The sequence below is a fragment of the Pleurodeles waltl genome, chromosome 1_2 (genome assembly GCF_031143425.1).
Source record: "Pleurodeles waltl isolate 20211129_DDA chromosome 1_2, aPleWal1.hap1.20221129, whole genome shotgun sequence".
Taxonomy (NCBI): Eukaryota; Metazoa; Chordata; class Amphibia; order Caudata; family Salamandridae; genus Pleurodeles; species Pleurodeles waltl.
Window position 1 is genome coordinate 19,600,143 of NC_090437.1, and position 25,408 is coordinate 19,625,550.

General features: G+C 45.9%; 1 protein-coding gene across 1 annotated transcript in view; it reads left to right on the top strand.

The window, feature by feature from the left end:
- The window catches only part of ELP1 (elongator acetyltransferase complex subunit 1), an 886,544-nt gene that overhangs the window by 238,294 nt on the left and 622,842 nt on the right, over positions 1–25,408 (top strand). The window contains exons 17-18 of the mRNA XM_069235684.1: positions 4,975–5,028; positions 13,035–13,140. Of these exons, the coding sequence (XP_069091785.1) occupies positions 4,975–5,028; positions 13,035–13,140 (160 nt within the window). The remainder of the gene's footprint in view (positions 1–4,974; positions 5,029–13,034; positions 13,141–25,408) is intronic.

Here is a 25,408-nt window from a genome sequence, read left to right on the forward strand (position 1 = left end):
TCTTACTTTATTAAACCGAAGTGTGTTGATCAAAGAAGCGGAGGAAGATCTGAGTGATCTCTCGGGGTTGTAAGGAGTTATAATATGCCTGCGAAAGGCCGGACCCCTATTGTGGCGTGCACGTAGCAGGCGGCTTTAAAGTTAATGCGCTGTTCAACAGGGAGCCAGTGAAGGGAACACAGAGCAGATTTAGCCGAGTGGTGTCTCGGGGTACCCGTTAGAAGGCGGGCAGCAGCATTCTGCACCACCTGTAGTCTCTTTAGCACATAGGAAGAACAAAACATTCCCATAGTCTAGGCAAGACAGTATCAGAGCCTGGACAATGAGCCTTTTAGCCACAAAAGGAACAAATGTGAAAATCTTCCTACAGGTCCTCAGTAAGTAAAAGCAAGTAGCCGCCAGTTTCTTCGAGTGGCATTCCATTGTGAGGCGAGAGTCCAGCCAAAAATCTAGACTCTTTATATTATCTTTGGGCAAGGGAAGGTCATTTAGTCCAGCTGAGACTAAGGCAGGGGGTTTCAAATATGAAAAAGTTCCTACCAACATAATTTGCATTTTTACCTCATTTAACTTGAGTTTGCTGTTCGCCATACATTTAGCGACATCAGATAGGCCTGAAGAGAGAGTGGCAAAATCTGAGCCGGTCCCAGTAGAAAAAGAAAAAAACAATTGAGTGTCATCGGCATAAGATACTAGAGACAATCCATGGGGTTCCACAGTCTTTGCCAGGGGGGGCATATAAATATTGAAGAGCATAGGGCTCATTAAAGAACCCTGTGCAACCCCACAGGTCAGCGGGAAGGTATCAGAATAATAGGATTGATCCAGGATTTGAAAAGTTCTTTGACTCATATATGAGGAAAGCCAATTGAGGCGGGTACTTTCAATTCCCATTTGAGAGGCTCTTCAAAGACGAACTTTATGATCTACTGTGTCAAAAGCGGCGCATAGATCTAATAAAATGATTGCCGCATATCCGCCAGCATCCATCCGTTGTCTAGTGTCTTCAGTGACAGCCAACAAGGCTGTTTCAGTGCTGTGGAGCGGTCTGAATCCCGTTTGGGTATTATGTAGAAGATTATGTTCCTCTAGATGCTAACTCACACTAGGGATGGAGACATTGTTCAGCATGTGTGTTGAGTGGCCTACAGTGTCTCCTATCATGATAGTTTTCCCCTGTCTTGGTCTATTTGCCGGGCATTCATGTGATGCACCTCTGGTTCCTGTCTTTCCTGTTGGCTCCCTTGACACATGCATCCAGATTATTTCTGCTCTACCATCAACCTTGCTGCATATTGCTTCCCCTTCTGTCTATCCCACAGACATTTGCAGGACAATGGTTTGACTGTAATGACATGGCATACAAATGTATATCTTACTCTTTACAATAAAGGCACCTAGGCAGTAGCTGTGCTCAAAGGTGTTTAATGTTGCTTGCAAGTGAAATGTGTGATGAGTGGTGTCATGGTGGGTGTAACCATCAGAGTAGTTCTCCCAGCTGTAGGTAATCCATGTCCAGTATCCAAGGGGAAATGGGAAAATGGAGGCATGACAGTGGACAGTCAACAGGGTGTGTCAATGGCAGACGAGGGAGAATGTTCAGGAGAGCCTCACTTCCTGGCAGTGGTCTTTGTCTTGGCATTAGGTCCTGCAGGATGTCTGGATGGACGACCTCGCTTGTGTGTGGTTTGCTCAGCTACAGGGGGAGGGGTGCTGTTGGTCTGCGGGTCTTCTGGCAGAGTCTCCATTCCACTGGCTGCAGCAGAAGTGGAGTGCTCAGTTGGAATGTGGCTAGTGGAAGGGGCCTGCTGGTGGGTGGATGACTCACACAGGATGGTGGTCTTGTTCCTTCAGTACCCCTGCAAAGGAGGCCATGGTGGCATTCCCTCTTCAGTTCCTGGTTCTCATGGATGGTTGCAAAGATCTTGCCCATAGTGTCCTGGGCCTGGTGGTATGCTCCCAGGACTTTGGAAATGGCCTCCTGGCCAGTTGTTTCTTGTGGGTGCTCCATCCTCTGGGCCACAGGTGCCCTCCCACTGCCTCGGGCCTGCTGTGCCCCTGGCACAGTGTGCCCACTCCCAGTTAGACCAGGACCTTCATTGTCTTGGGGGAGCGGCCTTGACTCTGGTCTGTGTACTGTGGGGCACACTCTTGATTGACTTGTCCTTCGGACACAGATGTGGGGATGTAGGGTTGGCTGTGCTGAGGTAGCCACATGGGAGGGGGACTCCGATGTGTCCAGGGTGGGGCTTGTGGTTTTGGACTGACCAGTTGTCCCAAATGGCCCAGGCAAGTTGTCAATATCCAGACATCCACCGGGGCCTTCATCTTGGGGAGGCATGTCTGTTTCTGGCAGGGTGGCAGTGGCACCTGTGGATGGAAAGGGAGGGAGTTACATTGTGGAGATGTACTTGTATCATCTGATGCTTGGAGTAGCTTGACTTGCTTCTCAGTGATGGCAATGACAGCTGCAGCACTGCAGACATTTCTTGCATGTGACATGTTGTGGCATTGTTTCAATGTGGCATTTAAGGTTTGGCGATTGTGGATTGCATTGCTGTCATTGCCATGTGTTGGTACGCAGTCGGATCATCCAGTTGGTGTGGCATGTGCTATGGTTTTCCGTGCAGGTGTTTCACTGTTAGGTGAGACTGTGCATTCTTTCTGTGTAGGGAGTGATGCATTGTGGGAGTTGTGGTGCTTGGCATTGTGATTGTTATTTGTGCATTAGGGAGGGACTGTGTGGGAATAGTGGCAGTGGGGTGGTGTGGCATGCAGGGGAGGTGTGTGGGGTGATGGGGCAGAAGTGTGCGGTGGAGTGGATTAGGCAGTGATGGGTAGTGGGGACGCATGCTGGGCATGAGTGGATAGTGGCTGGGGAGTGTTGTTGACTTACCAAAGTCAAGTCCTCCGATGATTCCAGTCAGGCCCCCAGGATGCATGATGTCCAAGACCTTCTACTCCCACAATGTGAACTTAGGGGGAGGAGATGGGGGTCCACCCCCAGTCTTGTGGATGGCAATCTGGTGCCTGGATGCCATGGTACGCCCCTTCCCCCGTAGGTCATTCCACCTCTTCCTGATGTCCTCCCTTGTGCGTGGATGGGTGCCCACTGAGTTGACCCTGTCAATGATCCTCTGCTATAACTGACGATTTCATCTACCATGACCCTCAACTCGTCATCAGTGAAACATGGGTGTTTCTGACGGGACATGGTGGTTGTGTTGGGGGGAGGGTGGGAGAGGGGGAGGGTGTTGTGTGTGTAGGCTGCAGTGTAGGGTGGTTGGTGGGTTTGGTTTTGTGTGCTGGTGGTGTCTGGTGTATGTGCTCAGTGGCGATGTGTGTATTGTGTTGGTAGCGCAGTTGTGTGGTGTTTGATGGTTGGAAAGTGTGTTGATGCCTATTGTTTGGACGTGTAGTGTCCTCCGTTGGTGTGCACCTCGGTCTCTCTGTTGGTAGTTGTGGTTGCAAAGGATTGGGGGGTGTTAGAGGGTGTTATATAGTGCAGTTAGCAGGAGTGCATGGTGTGTGTCAGGTGTGGGGTAGTTAGACTATCCAATTTGGTGTCCGGTTCTAATGGGAGTGATGTTTTGGCAGTGTAGCTTTCGCACCGCCAATGGTTTACCTCCTTGCAATGACTGCCGTGCTGATTTGTGGGTTGTAATATCGAGGGTGGGGTATTGTTGGCATGGCAGTGGTGGGACTATTTCTCTCCCGCCCTCTGTCGGCCTGGCGGTTTAGGATTTGCGGCTGTATTTGGGCGGTCTTCAGTTTGTGTCTCGTAATACGCCGGTCACTCTACTGCCATTACTGGCGGTCTTTTGGCGGTTGCCATCACAGCGGTTTTCCAAAAAGACAGCCGAAGTCGTAAAAAGGGCCTCTGTCTTCTCAGGGATGCCTACAATTGGTATGTTGTGTCATGGTATGTTGAGTCATTCCAGCCTGATTCAGGTATTCATTGTCACCTGCAGGACCCTGTCAGTTTGGTTATCCAGTGCCATTTCTATTTTTCCAAATATTTCACCTGCCCCCCAGGGGTGGTGTTGTGATGGTTAGCATTATTTTTACTGTTCCAGAAAGCAGCCTTTACTGCAGTCTTACCCCTGTTACTAATTAATAAGGGATTACTCAAGTGGTCACTTGGGCCTAGTTCGTTAAAGGAAGATTTAACATAAGAGAACCAAGGGATAGGATGTACTTTACCAGAGGTCAAACGTTCCTCAGAGCATTTTGGTTGCATGGTAAATGCCTCTCCATTCCGCAGTGAAATTTGTCTTGCATTATAAGCCCCATTGGCTAAAGTGGCTTTCTCACTGAGGCCCGTCCCCTAGTTGGTGGTGCTAGCTGAAGCAGGTATAGGGTAGTGAGTGCTCGCATGGTTTGCCAGAGGCTTTTTGTTACTTTAAAAATGCTAATTTCCCCTTTCTACTAGTAATTTGAATATCCTTTCTACATAAAAGAAAATAGCAATTGAGATAGAACTAAAATACTCACCAGTATGAGTACCTTGTTAATCTACATCGGAATCTTCAAAATTCACTGATTACAGGCATAAATAGATTATTTTGGTCACATTTCATAGCCTATCTGCATGCAGTGGTCTTGATTTGTGTAATGCCATCAAATCTGACACACTTCCAGTGCAGCGGAAGTGTGTAGAAGATGCTTATGTTAAAACACATAAATAGGTTTGCGTGTGGTTATATTTTCTAGACGTTTTTTGTGCAACAAGTTCAGTAACCTGCAAAACTTGTCTGCATTTCAGAAAGCGTTATTATTGGTCTCTTATGCTTTCCTAGGTTCAATAAAAATATTGTTTACTGTATGTCTTCAATAGAGAAGCACAACGAAAGCGGCCTGCCATTGGTAGCTGAGTGTGAAATCATTCATTTTCTAATTTCTATTATCTATCCATGAGCATAATTAACTATATCGGTGCACCCTGCTGATGCAGCTTTTACTTTTTCTTTGCAGGAAGCCATCTTTGGATTGACTGACCGATCTCGCTTTTTCATTAATGGCATGGAGGTATGAAATTTGTTTGTGAAATGTAGAAAATCAATTTGTGCCTGATCTGAAGTTTTATATGGTTGTGGTCTTACACCCGGTCTCTTTTCTGTTCTGAACTTTGGGGATATCTTACAAACAAGTGGTACAGTTGGGGATTGCTTCAAAAGGGGATTGTTGGTCTCCTTTCAGTACATGTAAAGGTACCCTGTTCTGTCTCCTATTTTGCTAAGTGGTGTGAATCTGAATCAGTTTTTTCTCATGATCAACAATTTTCATTGCTGGACCTGCGCTCAAAACCTTTTATATGTTTTTATCTTCCCCTTCATTCAGCTTATGCTTCAACCCTCCAGGTAAATCATGCATATTGTATTGAAATACACAAGCTTTATTCGGTCACATGTAACCATCAAAGCATAAAATCACAACAATCAAAATTTTATATACATAGAAAAAAGATAAATAAATAGAGAAATTGAAGAACAACAGTCACTAAAAGGTAATTAAAAAAATAAAACAAATATATATATATACCATGCAGCCGCAAGGAACTTGCTAACCGCACAAATTAAAACAGGAGAAGTATCTCTCATCAGCATCCTAAGTGCAACTTTACATTGTCTTAAGCCCCAGGTTCCCACAAACTGGGCAAATCCATTTCCGCTGGGCAAATAAACATAAAATGTATCATCGACCACTTGCAGGAGCTGATCCGCATAACTCTCTTCATTTAGTGTTTGAGGAACAGTCACCCTGTGAATGATGGCTCACTCTCTATGTAGTCACTGGTATGAGGTTCCTCCAGACCTATGTGGCTAGAATGTTGTGTAAAGGTGCAGTAATTTTATTGGAGTCATTAGTATTCCTCATTTGGAATAAGATACAGGTTTCTGCCATCTGCCACCATCTGGGGCCACCTTTCTGCTAATTATGAATTGCATATCTTATCTAATGTTGAGATATCGATTCCCTTCCCTAATCTACTAAAGTGGTGCAAGCACTCCTTGGCAAGATGTTAGCTCTAGGTTGAATGAGCATCTTCACTGGTACCAGACACCCTGTTTCAGTTGGATTGAGGTTAAAGATTAAGGATGGGGGCCCAGGAGCTGACAGTATTTGGAAAACAAATGCTCTTCTGGTACACCGTCCAGTCCTGCCCAGCATCTCACCTGGTTGTAGGTGTTTGAATCCACTAATGCATTATCACTTTCAACCAGTCTCTCCTTCTTAGCATAAGCTTGAATGTTAGATCTCAGTGTTCTTTATACATATGCACTGGATACTAGAGGCCACCTCCTCCTTATAGGTAGTCTCTTTTGCAGTCACACCCTCAACAGACATATCCCAGTTTTGTGCAGGTCGTAGTGCATTTTTTTTAGTTATTAATATATTATTATTTGTATGCAAATAATAATCAAGGATTAGGTTGTATGGTCGATGAAACAAGATGCAAACCAAATTTCACATTACAAATGATTGCCATTATTAAGGTAGTTAAAAGCTCTCCTCTTCAGCAGGGCCCTCAGGGCTAGGTGATGTCCCCCTCCCCAGTCCATTTGACTACATACACTTCGCTGAAACTGAGTCCATGTACTAAACGCAAGGTGAAGGTATCAGAATGACAACAGTGGGAAATAGATCCAGAAAGATGCATGTACATGGTATCAATATTTGGTGAGGAGTATATTTTGGATACATAAACCCACAAACCAATTTATGAGGTACATGTCCCAAATAAAAGGATACCAGTACCCCCTGTATCAGAAAGAACTGTATGTCTAAACGGCCTCTCGTAGTTTATTGTCTTCTTAGTCTGAAGTAACAGGTTCACTGTATATGGGGAGCATGCCTCAAATACTATCCACTTAATACAGAGAAAAGAGATGGGATTCACCTACAGAAACAACAAACAATCAAGAACTGTACAATCCTTTAGAGGGAACAAACAATAACTCCCAACTAGTCTGGAGTTACCAAATAATACCACTTTAAGTAAAAAATTGAATATCCAAACTGGGTTCAGATGAGAATCCAACCTTAAAAATAGTCTTGAAAACACTGATTATAAACTGGAATATGACACAACACATCTGGTCAGGCAGAAGGAATGATGCCTGAAAGTCCTCATAGTGACCATGGTTAATCCCAACTGTGTCAACTAGTCTCTAGTTCTTGATCTGTATGAATGTCACAGCGGACTCTGCAATAGCAAAATGAAAAACAGAAACTGAATGTCCCAGATAAAGTATTGAATGAACTACCTGACCTGAAGTGATTTATGTATTGACACGGAAACAAGGAGCATGAGTTAAAATAGTGTCGTCAGCTGTGTGAGAAGGGTGAGCAGTGGACACTGAGGGAAAATTGAAGTCTTCGTAGAGTACTGCGAAGTGATCAACAAAGTGCATCAACGCAATCCTCAAGAGAGCCAGAAGAGCAGAAGATACATGGAGAGACGACCTTACTTCAGTGATAGCAGCCATGCCCAACTAGTGTTAAATTTAGGGGTTGCCCCATACTGGTGCTGGCCGGTTGAATAAGACAAACATTCTTTTCTCAGTTTTCTGGCTGCTATGTGAGCTCCAGATAGAATATCCAGAAGAAACCTATGGCTGGTTTAACATCAGAGCGTCAAGCACCTGACACTGGTAGCTGTGTCTAAACAAGGTGGCCACTCTGGTATTGTGGGGGGGTGTTGAATCTTTTTATAACCCAACCCTTTTCTGTGTCCCACACACCCTGTCAATTCATCATTTATATGAAATGTAAAGCATTATTTAGTGCAGCAACAAGACAATAGACTGATGATACTTGCCTCCTAGATCCCATACTCACTCCCAGCCCAATTTCATCATGACTGCTGCCCTCCAAATTACTATGTCCAAAAAGCAAGGGGAAGAGTCATTTTGGATGTCTGTCAGGGGGTCTTTATAAATGGGTTTGTGATCTTTTGACATTGCATTCTGTAGAATCGCCTGGCACTTTATTTGTATACCTATCCTGCAGTACGGGAAAGCAGAAACAGAGTCGATTTTCACTCTGACCCCTTTCAATATTGGTGCTTGCTAGCTAGCCCAAATCCTCCTTGGTGCACTTTAAGGCATTTCCCTGTTTAGCCTGCCAGACTCCATTTAGTAACCTCCATTAGCCAGATAAAGGACTGGTTCTTGCACATGTAGGCTGTTAGCTCCATTGTTCCAGGTGACTCTGGGCTTCATCTGGCAGAGCACAGAGACCATTTGCCAGACTGTCAATCAAATCCTATGGCAGTCCTTGCATTCTTGCTCCTTCTATTGTGATGGTGCACTCATATTCTCAATTTGTCTGGTGGGATGCACCTTTCCTTTCCGCAGCTTGCATTTGTGAATGACTCTTGAACTTATTGGTGCGAAGTTCACTTTGGGGAACTCCTGATCTGATCCGTGCTTTATACGATAGTCTCTCCATCCTCATAAATACCTTGGGCTGATGGCAGTCCTTCTGGCTCTAAAAGACTTGCTCCAACTGGTGAAAATCCACATGATAGAATGGTACAACAATGGGCCTTCTTTTATTTCAAAATAGGGACACTTAGTGTGTGTTAGACAGAGTTGTCCCCTGTATATCTGGTATCCTGTGCTTTACTTTGGCCCTGGCATTACACTAATCTAAGTGTGTGCACAGATACCTAAGCCTTTCCCTGACTAAGAGAGATCTTGCACCAAGCATGCATTCATTGTTGACAGTGGACTGCTGTCTTTGTCTTAAGTATAGTGCATAGAGTGGTGATGTCAGCAGAGTATGGTGATGAGAAAACAATAGTGTGAGCTAACCTTTTTATCTGTGTCACTCAGATTAAGGTTCTGTAGAACCCATGTATAAAGTTCAACGTTTTGGTCCTATGTGTATACTCAGGGAAGGAGGGAGAGAAAGAGGTAGGAGGGAAGTAGCCTACATAGTGTATAAGTTATCCAGAATAATGGAAGATAGTGGCATCCATTTTGGATGCCCCTCGTCTGGCCTAGCACATGATGGATGGTAAGTTACAAGCACCCAAACAGTGGGAGTGTATTGCCTAGATTCCTGTAGGTGAAAGGAAGAGACTCATACACTTAAGTGAGAAAAATAGGGGCGAATTGGCATTAAAAAGGAAACATTCTGTGAGACCTTTTGACAATCAAGAGCTGCTGATTATTCTTCCTAAGGACTGTTATTGGTGGACAGTAGGGGCAAGTGGTGAGACTGCACTCAGTTTTAAAAGTTAAGGACGTATGTAGGTAAGGTCTGCTCTTTTCACTATCCTTCATCGCTTCTTTAGTTAAGCTGATGACATCCAGATGCAGAAATCTTCCATCTCTTTTTGCCTTATATGTGGGTTCTTCAGTGTGGTGAAAGCCCTGGTGCTGCCCACCGTAAGAAGCATCACAAAGGTTGTGTCTACAGAAAAGTCTTGACCTTCTACAGATGAAGCTATGGAATGGACCTAAAGCTTCTGTCTCCCTCCTGCTACAGGAAAAGATTCTGCCTGTCCTTGCAGGAGAGGCTGGCTCTTGGCCTGCTATATTTTGAAACGGTAGTCCTGCCCTGAAGCATCTGTCTGCCTGCTGAAAGAAGGAAGGAGTCTGTCTAGCCCTGCAGGAGGAGAGACTGTGTGGGAGGATCAGAGCTCAGTGCATCTCTGGTGGCTGTGGTATGTTGAGGGTTGAGAAAGAGCAGATACTTGAAAGTCAACTTAAAAGAAACAAAGGAAGAACCTGGTGCCTGTGGGCCTCACCCTCATACCCATTCCCCCGGGCTCACACCTAGGTTCCTGGTGAAATCTAATGCCCCTTGCACCTCATCTGTCCAGAATTGGGCTGCAGCAGTGTGATTGCTGTTGACCTGGACGAGGGCTACAATTGTCTGATTGCTGTAGGCCCAGACAAGGGCTACAACCGTTTAACTGCCAAATGCCCAGATGTAGACAGGAACTGCATGATTGCTGAAGGCCCAACTGGGGGGTCTCAACTGTATGAGTACTGTTGGCCCACCCAGGTGTGGCCCTACTTTCAGTCTAGTCAGGATCACAACCTCATAAACTGTCGCTGCATGACTGTCAGGATTTACCAGTTCAGCACAAGTGAGATTGCTTCTTTGCACCAGAAGAAAACTGCTGCAGCTGGGCCCACACCTGCACTGGCCCCAGTGCAAGCAACTTAACCTGGGCTTGGGTCATTGCAAGTCACAACGTGCCTGGCCCTCACACTTCAGTGGATTTGCCAGTTCACCGTAACCACTGTTGGGTATAAACAAGTGCCACACTTCTACAAGACAACAAGAGAAGATGTTTAAAGTGTCACATATCCTGAGGAGGTGTAAGCCAAGCAAAAGCTGAACATATATGACAAGTGGCACATGCAAACTACACCTAAGCTCGATTCATGCTACTCATGATTTCACCTGAGAGCTGGGGGAATCACCTGGGAGGGAGCCGAGAGGGAGTGGGCTGGTATAATGCCTACACATGTATTTCACTCTAGAACACTGACTTGTGTGATCACTGAATTGTGTAGTATTTAGTGCAACTGTTTGACTAAACTACTTTATTTCTTGTAAAGGCCAGCACTGGGTTGGTCATTAAGATGTGTCTTTTGGTTGATTGTTGCGTGCTGAGCTCAAGCACCCCCACACTGCCTACCGAGAATCCTGTGACTGCTCCCCCAAACTACCCTGAACGTCAGGTGTTGAAGGAGTTCTTCTTGACCATTGCAGGAAGCGGCCCAGGAAGTTAGTGCCAAACAACCTCAACCTTCAGTCCCGGTAGCCCCTGCCTGCCCCTGGCCTCACAAACAGGGTCTGTGATCAGGGTCAGACTGGGACAGAAAATAACCCCTGGCGCCAAAAATAAGAGGCTCTCCATAAGTGAATATGATAGCTAAAAGAGTGGCCAATCTTTGCTAATTCGGGAAGTTTTGAACTTCTAAAGGCAAGCTTTGTAAGTGTTTTTAAGTTAAGGAAGACTGCATGGATTTGAGCTTTCTGCAGGAAATCCTTCTTTTATTATCAATAAAAGTATAATTAAACCAAGGCCATCAGACCCTAAAACTGGCCCACAAAAAGCTGTAACACAGCCCACACACTGACCTGTCAGACCAGCTGTTCGGGTGCATTCTTTTTACCATATAGTCGAATGTGACCGTCTTTGACAGTCCCCTCTCCCAGCTGTGTCATCATTCTGTTGGCGTTCGCAGTTTAAATTGGCATTTTACTGCTGGCCTTCCATATCGAGGGATTAACAACAGAGCATGCTGCCAGAACAGGTGTTCCCGTATGAGAGAATGCGAAACCGCAGCATGTCCATAACTCTATTTTTAGGCTTGGGTTTTCCAGCGATAGTCACCTTTGCCATCTTCCTTTCATATGCAACCACTGTGCCTCATGGATAGGTAAGGGAGTTAGGTACCTGAGGGGCAGTCTTTGGTAACACCCAGAAGGGTATTCCTGTAAGGATTCCCATATTTCCTGGTTCCCGAGGGTCTTTCAGCATATCAGAAATAGCTTAGGATGCTTTTTTACCCTATTGGCTGCAATTTCACTTCCTCTCGTTTGCCTCTCACAACTTGCTGTAGCAACTTAAGCCAGACAGCATTCACCACTCCCGGATGTAAAGTTTCCTGTCCATGGAAGAAGTAAGAGTGGCACATACCCTCCCTACAATCACTAAACATCTGAATACTGTTCCTCAGGAGTTAGACTTTGGTCACCTCTCTTTGCTATAGAAGACAAGGGCATTCTGCCTGCTGCCAGGAAGTTCACCACCAGATGGTAAGAGTGCCTTTGGGCCATGTGGAAAGACCTCAGCTTGATGTTGTTTTTAGTCGGTTGGTTCTCGGGTCCTGCAAACCTGTTGACACTGAGGACTATTTATAACACCTACTAGGAGTCCTCACTTACAGCCAGTCAAATGGGCAAGAGATGCCTATCGATAGGTGCATTTGTTTCTTCTTTTTGGGTGCCATGCTGCATCATAGGACCTCAGTCTGATTCTAGCCAGACAGGTACAAACATTTTGAGCTATTGGCTGTGTGCTGCATGAACATACAGTCAAGAGGTTCTTCTTGGTGATAATGTTGACCATGTGCCTCATGAAGTGTCCATCTTTTGCAACTCAGTTATTCACTGCAGGTCACCAGAAAAGGGTCTTAGTAAAGGCTTACCCCACCTGTGTTGCAAAAATTATGCTTAGAATGTACAGGGAATCCCATCAGCAAGTTTTCCAAGTTCACATGCCTACTTGGCTGAGCAGATCCCACACAACTTGAAATTTTAGGCAGACTTTGCTCTTCTACTTTAATGGAGACCTTGATCTTTGTTCTACTTACCAATTGTTTGTGGCCTTTGTAGCAATATTGTGATTGCTAAGGGTACCAATGCTGTGTATATTATGTAGTAAATCAGCTACTGTGCTTGGGATTGAACCTCCGCCTGTTGTCTGAGCACTACCATGACTTTGTACCTGTCAGATAAATGTGCCTCACAACAATGTATTTTGCCAACATTACACTCTCAAGTCTTCCACCTAGAACAGGTTTGGCCAGGAAGTTCTATGCAAAATGTTAGCTGAGGCCTGAGCTTCCAAAGTCCACCTTATTAGCCCTTTTTTATTTTCCTTTGGTCTGTAATCCACCCAGAACTAGTTGGGAATGGGAAAAAGCCATGACATAAAATTAGTTTAAAAAAAAAAAATACCCGTATGGCAACTCCACTTCTATTAGTCTGTAAATTCTTTCCCTCTGTTGTCTTTTGGCATCCACCTAAATTGTCTATCAAAACGTATGACTGGCTCCTTACTGCACAGTTGTGGTGAAGTGATGTGTTAACACATATGATGCATGCATGCATGCTTGTGCCATGATAGTGTTCAAGTCCTTTTTGAAGCAGTTTTTGTTTCAGCTAATGCAGTACAAGTTGCCCGCAATGTTGGTAGCGTGAAAGAGCATTCAGACTAATTGTTATGAGGGTAAGCTTGAGGATTACTTTATCGTACTTTGTCTCCTTTTCCATTGCAGGTTGCTTCTAATGTCACTTCCTTTGTAACTTCTGATGATTTTCTGTTGCTGACAACCCACTCTCACAACTGCCGGTGTCTGTCTCTGAAAGATGTCACGTTGCAAGGTAACCACTACACACAAACACACTTTTGTTACTCCAAGACAGAATCGGCATGAAAGTTAAGGGAGGAGTGGGGAATTTTGATGTATAATGTGACTGAATTTCCACAGTGGGCAAACAGGAAGATATATAGATACACAGGTTTCAGTAAGGATAACCTTGACTAATGTGTAGTAGCTTGTATTGCATCCCAAAGTCATCTCCAGAGAAAATGCATGGTGTTTGCTTGATTTGTTACTTGGCAATTCAGACAACGAAATAAATACACACCTAAAATGAGTTTAGGTAAAAATATACAAATGTAAAATGTTGCAAGAATTAAATGAAAAAATATACGAAGTTTTAAAACTATGGGGAAATGAGAAATAACACATTTGAAAATCAAAGAGAAAACCTGTTGCATTAAAAACAAATCAAGGAATATGAAAAAATAGGCAAAAACTAGAGAAATGTACCCCAGGGGTCCAACTTTGTCCCAGGCATCTCTTGTGTTCGAACTCCGAGTAGAGTGTTTATTACAAAAAAATATTTAGATTCCTGCACGAATGTTGGAGCATAAAATGTCAAGAAAAGCCACCCAGGCATGCGTCACTGAACATGGCTCCAGAAGGTCATGTATTTGTTTTTAGAGCCCTCGATGAACACTGGTCACCTGGTGAAAAAGTCTTTAAGTACTAAGTGGCAGAGTTAGGCCACCCTGCGAATGTATACAGTTTGGTTCTTCCACTGTCGAGATATCTGCTTTCAAACTTTGAAAGTCCTGTGGAGTTTGAATTACTCCGAGAGATTAGATTAGCTTTGTGGGGACACAGCTCTAAACTTTCCAGAGATCCAAAAAGCTTCAAATGGGACAAGACCCAAGTGGCTCCACAACAATGTAGCGCCTTTGTTGAATATAGTCTTTTCTCGCTTTTAAACTCTGCATATAAAATATACCAAGATGTTTTCTTCCTGGGAATCTGCTGAGCAGATCCAATGATCACAGACTTCATAAAAAAGGTTGTTGGGTGTTTACATATATAAAGGTTCCTTTGATACACCAGTCAACGAGGAATCCTTGTGAAGGGCTGCATGGCTCCAAAGTTGCAAAGCATTTTAATTTTCTTGTACTTGTGAGATCATGAAATATATTCCACAACGTAAACCTAGCAGTCCACTGAAGACATGCACCCACTCCCCAAGCATGGGAAAAGTCTTAGAAATACCCTGAACATCCTTTCAAGGATGTTTAGTTGCCTTAGTATTTTAGTTTGTTGTGTGTTGCATACTTCATTAAGGATAATGATGTGTTGTGTTTTGTTTATCCTGTGGGTTCATTGACTCCGCTGAGGAATGCCTGAGGAAAAAGGTTGAAATTGAGAACTTGGATTGCTAGATAAGAGAATAATGTGAGTTGTTAAAGGGGAGGAGCACAAAATGTTTTTAACTACCTTGCGAAATTTCAACCTTTATTTATATATCTGATTTAGACTTCTAGCTGCAGATTCCTTACCTTAGAATATTCCCACGCATCAGACTGGACCTGGAAATGTTTTAGCAAACCCCCTTGTATGCTGGTAGGTGGTGTTGGTCGGCTGTGGGTGATGTTGTTTGTGCAAGAAATGACATACAAGGTTCCTATTTAGACACCACCCCAGCTTGCTGACCTGAGATCCTTCTTTTATGCTCCATCAACACTGGTCTGGGTCAAGCTGCCTTCAATCTTTTTTTTTTTTTTTACAGACTTTTTTTGACCTTTTGCGAAGTCTAGTGTGCCATTGCTTTATCCAACATTTTTCAGAGATGTTCCTAAAGAAACCCATCCGGTTCCGACCTTATGGCTTGCTATGTCTGTGGTGCCTGGAGTGGGACCACAACTCTGTAACATGTGCGTAGTGCAAGACCATGAAAGCCAAGGCCATCCGCAAGTGGGCTATGAAGGTCTTGACTGCTCATTATGCAACTCTACACCGCTCCTGGTTCAGTTCACGTGGGAGGTTTTGGATTACTTCGGGTGTCAGCCCTTGTCCTGCTCCAGGAGTACTTCTGGTGAGTCCCACAGGAATAGGTCCAAGAACCGGAAAACTGTTCGACTTATCAGCGTTGCTCCCTTTTTTTGATTATCAAGAGGGAACAACACCTCAAGTCCTGACCTAATGCGCAGGTGGTCCCTGTGCAGCAGGCATCAGAAACTGAGTCTGCTACGTGCTTCCCTCAATTCCCTGGACACCCTCCCAACTTCGAGGATTTTATGAGGCCATAAGCCACATTTTCGGGAAGTCAAACCCACTGCAGCACCTATGGGTCCCACCGGTTTGGGAGGGTCTTTGACTGGGGTTTTGCTGGCATTTTTGCCCGTGGTGCCAGTAAATCCCTTAGGATCTGTTGATGCGTCTGGATTGACCCCAGTCACGACTTTGCGACCTCCTCCAGGGACCGTTCCAGTGGCGCTGCTCCTGGCACCGCCAATGCCTATCGGCTGCGCCATACCCATTATGATTCCAATTCCAATACGGGGCCGAACTGGTATCGACCAGGCTTATATGGTCTGAATCGGAGACAGAGCCCTATTTCACTGAACAGGAACGCGGATCTGATCTGAGGATTACTATTCCTACACTGATCCCCTTACAGAGTCCATAGCCTTTGATAATTGGTATGATCACCTGGCTGATGCCAGTGCTCTGTATATCTCAGCAGACACTGGCCTCCTCTTTCCTGCATCAGTGACTATGGAGGAAGGGGCTTCCTTTGCGATGGTCGTCCAGAGAGCAGCTGAGGTCCTAGACCTACAGCAGCCCACAGTTCAAGCCAACACAAATGTTTTGATGGAGATAATATCCCCATCAGAACCCCTACTACCCCTCAACGAAGCCCTCACTGATGTACTGCTTGGGCATGGGCCAAGCCTTGCACAGACACTCCTGTGCACAGGAGAATTTCTCATCGCCCCACTCTCAGGGACCCAGCTTTCCTCTTCCATCACCTTACCCTTGAGAGTCTGGTAGTCTGTGCCGCAACTTCCCAAATCAATCACGGCACGTTCCCTGCCGCACCACCTCAGAGGGAATCCAAGAGGCTGGATCTCTCCGGAAAGAGGATTTTTTTTCTTCCACCAGCCGGGGACTGTGGACCCTGAACACCACATGTTTATTGGTCCTTTATACCCATACTGTGTGGGAAACAGTTCCACAAGTGCTGCCTATTGGGGTCGATGAGGCCTGGGCCATACTTTCCCAAGCTGTTGGTGATGGGCGAGACACAGCAAAGTTCACAATCAGATGTGGGTTGGATACAACCAATTCATTGGGCAGAGCCATTACTTCTTTGGTAGTGCTTCAACGTCGTGCCTGGTTGAGGAATACTGGCTTTTCAGTGCATGGACAGGCCTTGCTCATGGACATCCTCTTCAAAGGACCCCGTCTCTTTGTAGACAAGGCAGATTTGGCCTTGGAGAGATTTAAGGACAGTAGGGCCACTGCTGAGTCATTGGGGCTCTCTGTGGCCCCACGAAAGCCTCATTCCGCCTTATGCCCCTTCTGTGGCTACAGTAGGTATTATCCGCTGTTCCACGGCAGCCAGCAGGCTCAGTCCTTTCGTGGCTTTCCATATGCTTCATTGGGCCCAAAGCCAGAGGTCTGCCCAATCAGTAGCCACACAGTCAAAGCCTCTTCAGTTTACCCTTAAACCAGCATTGCCAACCAATTTGCACTAGAATCCGATACCATTTGCACCAATGGAGGAAGATAACAGACAAATAGGTTACACCTTCCCATTCAAACAAACACCACTGCCACTCCTTCTGTCACCAAATCGGCTGACAGAGGAACCTTGCTCTCTTGCGAGAGGAAGAACTTGCCTTTCTGGCCAAAGGAGCCATTGGGAGGGTGCCAGCATCAGAAGTAGGGCGTGGTTGCTATTCCCGCTATGTTCTGGGGCCAAAGAAGGATGGAGGCCTCCATCCTACCTTAGATATGCTCCCGCTCAATTACTTCTTGAAAAAGGAAAAATTAAGGATGCTCACCCTGGCAAAGGCTTTATCTGCCCTTGACTCTGGAGGCTGGATGGTAATATTGGAATTGCAGGATGCCTATTTCTACATTTGCTTACTGCCTGCCCACAGATACTACGTGTGGTTCACGGTAGGCCAGGAGCATTATCAGTTCGAGTGCTCCTCCTTTGACCTTACCAGTGCTCCTCGGGTGCAGCAGCCTCCAAACCTTCCTAGTCTGGCATTCCTCCACCATAGGCCAGTGGGCAGCAGGATTTGCCATCAAATTGGTTTTGACATTTCTGATGTGCGCTCCTTTCGCCCCTCTCTACAATTACACTTGTCCACTAAGACTTCTCATTTTGAAAACTGCCTACCTTGTGGCGATCACATCTGCCCTCAGGGTGAGTGAGCTGCAGGCATGGTCATCTAGTCCACCCTACCTTTCTATCTATCCTGATAAAGTGGTGCTTCTCAGTAGTGCCTCTTTTCTGCCAGAAGTGGTGCCACCCTTGCATGTAGGCCAAGCCATCACCTTGCCTGCTTTTTACACCCCCCACATCCTTCTAAAGAAAAGGAAAGACTCCATCACCTACACTCAAAAGGAGTGTTGGCATTCTACCTTGATTGTGCCAAAGAGTTCTGGGAGGATGACCAACGTTTTGTAGGGTATCAGGGTGTGAAGAAAAGTCGGGTAGTACCAAAGCAGACCATATCTAGATGGGTCTTACTCTGCATTAAGATCTGCAGCACACCGGCTAAAAAGCAACCATTGAGGGTTTGCGTGCTCATTCTACCACATCTAAAGCTGCGACCACTGCGTTAGCACATGGAGTTCCAGACCTTGACATCTGTCAGGCAGCAACGTGGACATCTCAGCACTTGTTTACCAAACACTACCGCCTAGACAGTCAGGTCCGTAGGGACGGGCACTTTGCCCATTCGGTACTGCAGGGCTTTCTAGTCTGAACTTGGTTTGCAGACCCACCTCTGGGGATGGTATTACTTGGGTATCTGTTCAGAGGTAAGCAATCTGCAGCTAGAAGTCTCTATCAGATGGACAAGTTACTTACCTTAGGTAAAGCCTTACCTGATAGAGACTATGGGCCTTATTACGACCTAGACGGAGGAGTTTCCTCTATCACAAATGTGACAGTCATGCCATCCGCAGATTTACGATTTCTATTGAATATAATGGGATCATAATACGACAGACGTGATATCCACCACATTTGTGATGGTGGAAACACCTCCGTCATGGTCGTAATAAGGCCCAGTATCTAGCTGCAGATTCCTTATTGATCTGCCCATCCTCCCAGGTCTGCGAATTGATTTTGTAGGGGTAGGGACTCCCCTTTCAGTTCCTAAATTGTGACGCACCAGTAGTCCGTGTTCTTCATGTTTCTGCACTTCTGGGGTGGAAAGTTGTGAAAAGAAACTGATGTCAGCATGCTTGGGTGGCACCTATATGGGACCGGCAACGCAGTCCACTGTCGATGAACGCAGAGTCGATCAACACCACCTAATGACATGCAGGGTTTCTGCTCACAACAGTCTTCTGGATCCAGTATGATGCTTGGGGAGAATTGAAAGGTAAGGAATCTGCAAATAGATATAGTCTCTACCAGATAAGGTGTCCACTCGGGTTATGATATGATGTTTCAGCTTCTAGCCTGAATTTCAGTAAGAGTGACTCAGAGGCTGCTGGGACTCATCTGCTCTTGAATCCTAGTGGCAACACATGCCCGTTTGCATTTGCGGCCTCTGCAGTAGAACTTGAAGACCCAGTGGGCACAGCAACAGGGAAATCTTTTTGACCTGGTCCATATGTCTGAGGGAACTGCAAAAGACCAGTGGTGGCTCATGGACCACGACTGGGTTAATGGCAGACCTCTCTCTTCCCTAACCAGTGCTCACAGTGGTGACAGATTTGTCATTCTTGGGCTGAGGCGGCCATCTGGGAGAGGTGGAGCTCAGAGGACTCACGTCTCTGGCGGAGTCCGGACTTCACATCAACCTGCTGGAGCTACTGGTGATCTAGGTGGCATTAAAAGCCTTTCTTCCTTCGATCAAGGAAAGAATACTGCTAATGTTCACTCACAACACCGCTGCCATGCGATGCTGCAACAAACAAGGCAGGTGGGGTCAAGGACCCCTTATGAAGAGGCCCTACACCTCCTAGCCTGAACGTCAGGGCATTTACCTTGTGGTTTAACACCTGGAAGGCTGTCTGAACACCAGAGCAGGCAAGCTCAGCTTTCAGTGGCTAACGGATCACAAATGGCATCTTCATCCAGAGCTGAGGCAAGGTCTTTTCCAAGATAGGGAAGAGCATTGGTTAGATTTATCCGCCACCACTGAGAATGTGCAATGTCACAGCATTTGCATGCTGGAGTTTCCAAATTGGCTCTTACTCAGGCGATGCATTTCATCTCGAGTGGAGTTCAGGACTCCCTATATGCTTTTTCTCTGATACCACTCCTGCCCAGAGTTCTTAAGAGGATTAAGAGCAACTGGGTGCAAGTTTTTCAACTGATGCTGCTGGTTTTTCGACTCTGAGAATACACTGAGGCCTGCTACTCAGACCTCAGTGCCAGTGCTGTGACCCTAAAAGTGTATGTTGAATTGTCTGTACCCAACTGGAAATGGCTCCGTTACCTTGAAGTCCTTAGTAAGTGGTACCCTAGACATGATAGAGGATTACCCTGGGACTTGCAGCACTGATTGTGCCACCCTAGAAGTCCCTAGAGTGAAGCAAGTCCCCTAGTTTGCCACTGCAGACTGGCCATTGGAAGCAATGGCAAAGCCACCACTTCCCCTGGATATGTGTGTAAGTCACCCCTCTGGCAGGCCTACTGAGTCCTAAATGTATGGGGCAGCATATGACATAGGCAGGACATGTACTTTATGCGCTCTGACATTAAAACACACAAAACAACAGTTTTTACTGTCGAAAGACTTTGTTGCCCAATTGGCTTACAGACTGAACCACTTACCTGTGCAAACTATGGAACGGTGCGACCAAAGTGGCCACTGCAAGGTAGCAAACAACTCATTACATTAAGCCCAACGTGTATCTCAATTCGAAATTAATGTAACTTGTTACAGTGTGCAGCTTTAGTCAAGCTGCCTCTATGTTACCTTTAAAACTCCTGTACCTTCCTAGGTACACATGGAGCCTGCTGCACAAGACAGCTTTCTGCCAATCGCTCTCAGCAAGGTGAACAATGAGGGATTCCAATCCAGGAAGTTGTCACTTCCCTTCTGCAGGAAGCCACTTATATGTTGATCTCAAAAGCCAGGCTTCAAAGGTGAAGCCTCGTTTGAAGAGCCGATGTGGGAAACTGGGGCGAGGGCTGCCCTATTGTTGAGACAGACAGGCTGGCACGTGGAGTAGAGAGGGGAAACCAGTTGCCAAACCGGTTTCCCCAGGGGTGTGTAGCCCAGAGGTAGCCAATTCCCAGGGGTGAGCTAGAGGGGTCTCACCATCTTGGAAGTGGGCAGAATAGTGCATCATGGGATAACCAGATGCCACGCTCCACAGGAAGTGGTGACCAGTTGGGAGGGAACGTGGTAGCCCATTGTCTACCAACTCCATCCTGCCCTGAAGGCATGTTCTAAAATATAAGAGGGGCTTCCTTGGCAACTAGATCTCTGATTTTGACCAACTAGGAAGAAGGACTGTCCTGCTGCACTGAAGGACTTGCAAAGAAAGGCTGCACTGACGAGGCCTGCATCTGCTGCACCTAATGGCTAACAAAGAGAGGGACTGAGCCTGCTGTGTCCTGAAGAAGTCTCCAGCGCTTGGCCAAACCAAGAGAACTTGAAGGGCCTGCTGACTGGCCTACTTGGCAGCACATGGATACAGCAGCTGAAGAAACTTGCTGGGGCAAGTTGCTAGCTCAAAGTCTTCAGGCCATTACCACCACCGATGTGCAGAACTGAGGACCAAGACCCGACGCACAGAGTCACACCAGAGTTTGCTGAATCCAGAAGTGCTATTGGAGAGTTGCTAGGACTCTCAAAAGGTGAGTAATTGACTCAGGAAGGATTGGCCTGTGACCTCAACAGCAGGTGACTAGTAGTCCAGTAGTGACTGGACTTTGACCAGACTGGAGAGGCATTTGTGCTACTATAGGAAGCTGGCTGTCTATATCGTGCACTAGAAAGAAGTACACAGCAAAGAGAGTCCAGTGGATTCCCAATTGGTTTGTAGAGGCAAAAGTAGATACGACTTATGCTCTATTTTGTGGTAGTGTGGGCGACCAGTTGGGCTTATCAGAGGTTAGTGTTAAGCATTTGTTGTACTCACAGAGGCAATAAATGAGACACACACTCAAAGAATAAATCCAAGACCAATTTAGAAAAACAATACTTTGGTGTGTATACACTTTAAAGCAAAGAACCTCGTTATAAGGTAAATACGTTTTCGAGCATAAATACCTTGCAGTTTCAGAAATCAACACTTAGTGCAATTCTTTCAGTTCTTCAGTGTTAACCTATGGAGGAAAACAATGTTCAGCAAATACATGTTAACAACGATTTACGAGGCCAATCACAGACAGTTAAGGTAAGTACTGGGCACTGATCAGAACCACACCAGCAGGTCACTCTGGGCAGCACTGGGGTGGCTGGGTGCAAGGGTGCAGCAAAGCATCAGGTGACCAATGATTTTCAGTAGGGATTGGGCCTCATGAAAACAGGCTGCAGTCTGTGGCCAGTAGGCCAGTCGAAGACAACAAACAGGTAGGTTGTAGATGTGGCGGCTCGGGACACAGGTGCACCTTTTCTCCGGGGCCCAGGAGCGACAGATGCAGAGGTGTCCTTAGGCGTCGGGTTTCTCCATCCAGGAGCATTTGAGGTCAGGGGGTCCAGTGTGTTGAGGCTGAAGGCATCGCCAGGGAGTCCTGCAGGGGACATAGGGTGGACTCAAGCTCAGGGGAGCCGGGGGACGATAATGGCACTGGTTACCCACCTCAGATTGGGTTGTGAGTGGCGTGGTTGCTAGGCCTGCTAGCCGGTTTTTTCTTGCAGTGGCCTGGGGGAGGAAAGGGCTTCATGCAGAGGCTGTAGGCAGCTTGGCGTAGTCCAAAAGGGGTGGAATCCAGATGGACTCGTACTCTGGACAGCTGGGAATCCTTATGGCACCGCTGGTTGGCTTCACCTTGGGTTGTGGACATCGGGTTCAGTGGTCACTTGGGGTTTCGGGTCTTTGCTGTTCTAGATGCTGCAGAGTCCTTTCTTGAGACTTTGTTGCAGAGCAGATCCGCTGCTCATGGGAGCCTGAGTCTTTGTGGAAGGCAGGCACTCCTCCTGGGTTTCTTGGAGGCTCAGCCGCAGCACAAATTGTCATTTTGGGCAGAGTCTGTTGAGGTCCGCAGGCAGGCCAGTGGAGCTAGTAACAAGTCAACTTCTTCTTCTTTTCCTCTTGTGCAGGTATAACTCCCCTGTGTCCTTTTCTTCTAAGGTCATCAGGATCTGAGTTCTAGGGTTCAGGGGTGCCACCTAAATATTTAATTTAGCGGTGTTACAGGGAGTGCCAGGCAGTAGCCAATGAGCTGACCACCTTTAAGGTGACTACACCCTTCCTCTGCCACTTCTACTGGGAAGTGGGCATAACCCTAACCCTAGAGGCCAAATTCTTTCCAAACAAAATGGAGGAATTTAAAAATTAGTGTCCACTTCAGCTCGTCCACCTTACCGGTGAGACTGCCATGAAGTGGGCACACCTCCTAATCTGACTAATTTTCCCGCCTGTTCTGTCACCAAAAGTTGGGTCAGGACAGGGGGTCGGTTATCTCCACTATCTGGAGAGACCTGGGTTGCATTACAAAGGCGGCTAGGCCTTTAAAGCTGCCCGCCCTGGAATGTCCATCTTGCCTGGGTGAGGTGCTAAAAACCCCGCCCAGTACAGGCTTTTGTCTGTGGCCCTCGAGAGTGCTGGCTCTCACCTTAGGGGACTAGAAACGTGCTTATGGTGGCTGAACTGGTCGCGACTGGTTAATCAACACACTAGTAGCTGAACCTCTTGGTACAGTTATTAATAAATCCCTCAGTAGCATCAGTGAGAGTTTATTAATCAGAGATGTTAGATACCAAACATCCCTACATTTAGAGAAGCCATTATGTAGTTGGGAAACTCATAGTGACCAGTGTCCAGCACATGCTTTAGAAATGGCTTCCCTGGTCATTTTGTTATGTCTGAGAATCGTCGTCAAAGACATAGTAGGGATTGTTCTTGTGCAGATATGCTCTCACATGTAATATAATGCCCCCTGCCTTAGCAATGTGAGGCCTGCTAGAGGGGTGACTTACATATATTGCATGCAGTGTTTAGGGGACATGACACACAGGCTGTGTCCCATGTCATGTTTTCACTTTTGTCTGCACCAAGATACAAAGCCTGCAATGGCAGCCTGTCATGTGGTTGGCGAAGGGTCCTTTAGGATGACACCATCATGCTGCAGTCCTTAGGGACCCTCTTTAGTACCCCAGGCCCTAGGTACCAGGGATACCATTTAATAGGGACTTACTTGGAATATTAAAGGTTTTTCCAATAAGGTAAAACGACTGTGCAATTTTGGGGGAAAGAAATCTTGCACTGGGGACCTGGTTAACAGGAACCCAGTGCACTTTCAGTCAAAATTACACAAGGCAACAAGTGTGTGAGTTTGTGTGGGGGGGGGGTGACCATGTCAAAAGAGGCACTTTCCTACAGGTGTGTTGACCCCGCAACCAGGATCCTCTCACCATATTCATGATTTGAGGAACCCCGTCATCCGCATCGTATCTGCAGCATCCTTAGAGCATTTTCTACATCCTTTATGCTGTGCAGCAGGACCACCTCATAGGAATCCACAGCAACACAGATAAGGTCCCTGGATCTGTTAAAAGACTGCTCCTGTTGAAGGTCACTGTTTTTTAGGACCTTGCTGGTCACCCTGACTAGATCCCTGCCAGAATTGGTCACCCCAAGTACTTCTAACCGACCACATTGATACTTAATTAAGTTTATTTATAATTTCTTCGTGTACAGTTCAGTAAGATTGCCAAGGCCTTTTGAGCTGATGCACAGCTGCCCTTTACAGCTCCTAACGATCAAAACTGTTTCCTTGTGGTGTTAGCATCTGCCAAGAGGGATAGCGAATTGCATCCATGTTCTGTTAATCCCCCGTACACTTCCTTTTTCACCAGACAAGCTGGTTCTTAGAACACTGGATTCCTTTGTTCAAAAGTAATCACACCCTTTCACATCGGGCAAAGCATCACCCTGCCTACCTTTTTTCCACCCATCATTCTTCTGAAGAAGAGGTGAAACTCCACTGTTAGGATCCAGAAAGACAGTTATCACTCTATATTGATCCTGCCAAGGAATTCCGGTTGGACAATCAACTTTTGTATGGATTTGCACAGGGAAAGAAAGTGAAGGAAATTCTGAAGAGACCAATCTCTCGATGGATGGGTTATAGACAAAAAGAGGGGTAATATGAGCAAGAAAGTAGAAGAGCATAGAGAATAAGAAAAGCAAAGGTGAAGAGAGGAAAGTGTTTGAGAGAAGAAAACAGGAGCTAGAGAAAGGATGAAAAGGCAAGAAGGTAAAAGCAGGAAAGGAGATGGAGAGAGCAGATAAAAAGGGAAATGCGTTTGTTGATTTTGTCTTTTATTACCCCTTAACATTAGAAACATAGTACATCAGATCATAGTATTTCAGGTGGAATAGAATCCATATAGTTTTGTCTACCTCCCAATTGCCTAATACACCTGTCAAATATTAGTAATGTATCTCTTAAATTTTAAACAAATAACATAGGAAGAAAACACTGTGATCCAGGACCGGGAAGTGGTTAAAGTAAAGAGGACAGGGAACAACAGATGCAGAAAGATTCAATACCAAAACATCTTTGATACGCATATCCCTACTCTCACACCATGTCACCCCTTCTATCAGGACCAGAGGTTTTCCTCCTAGGAAAGAAATCCCAACAATTGAAAGTAAAAAACTGCTGTATCAAAGCTGAGTTCATGCTGTGACTATAACCTGACTGTTGTACACAATACCAATAAACGCTAACGCCTTCTTCGTCTACAAAGATGTATTTCTTGTTCTCATGGGCCATCTTAAATTTGACTCTGTAGTGAAAAGTGGAAACTAGTGCCTTGGACGTCAGTGCCTCCATAACAATTTTAGCCTTTGTGTTTCCATATACATCCAGAACCAGCAGTATACAAGCATCAATGCAGAAGACATCTTAGTCTAACTTCTCTCTCTGAGAGTGTGCTCCTAATGTTGCCATCATCATC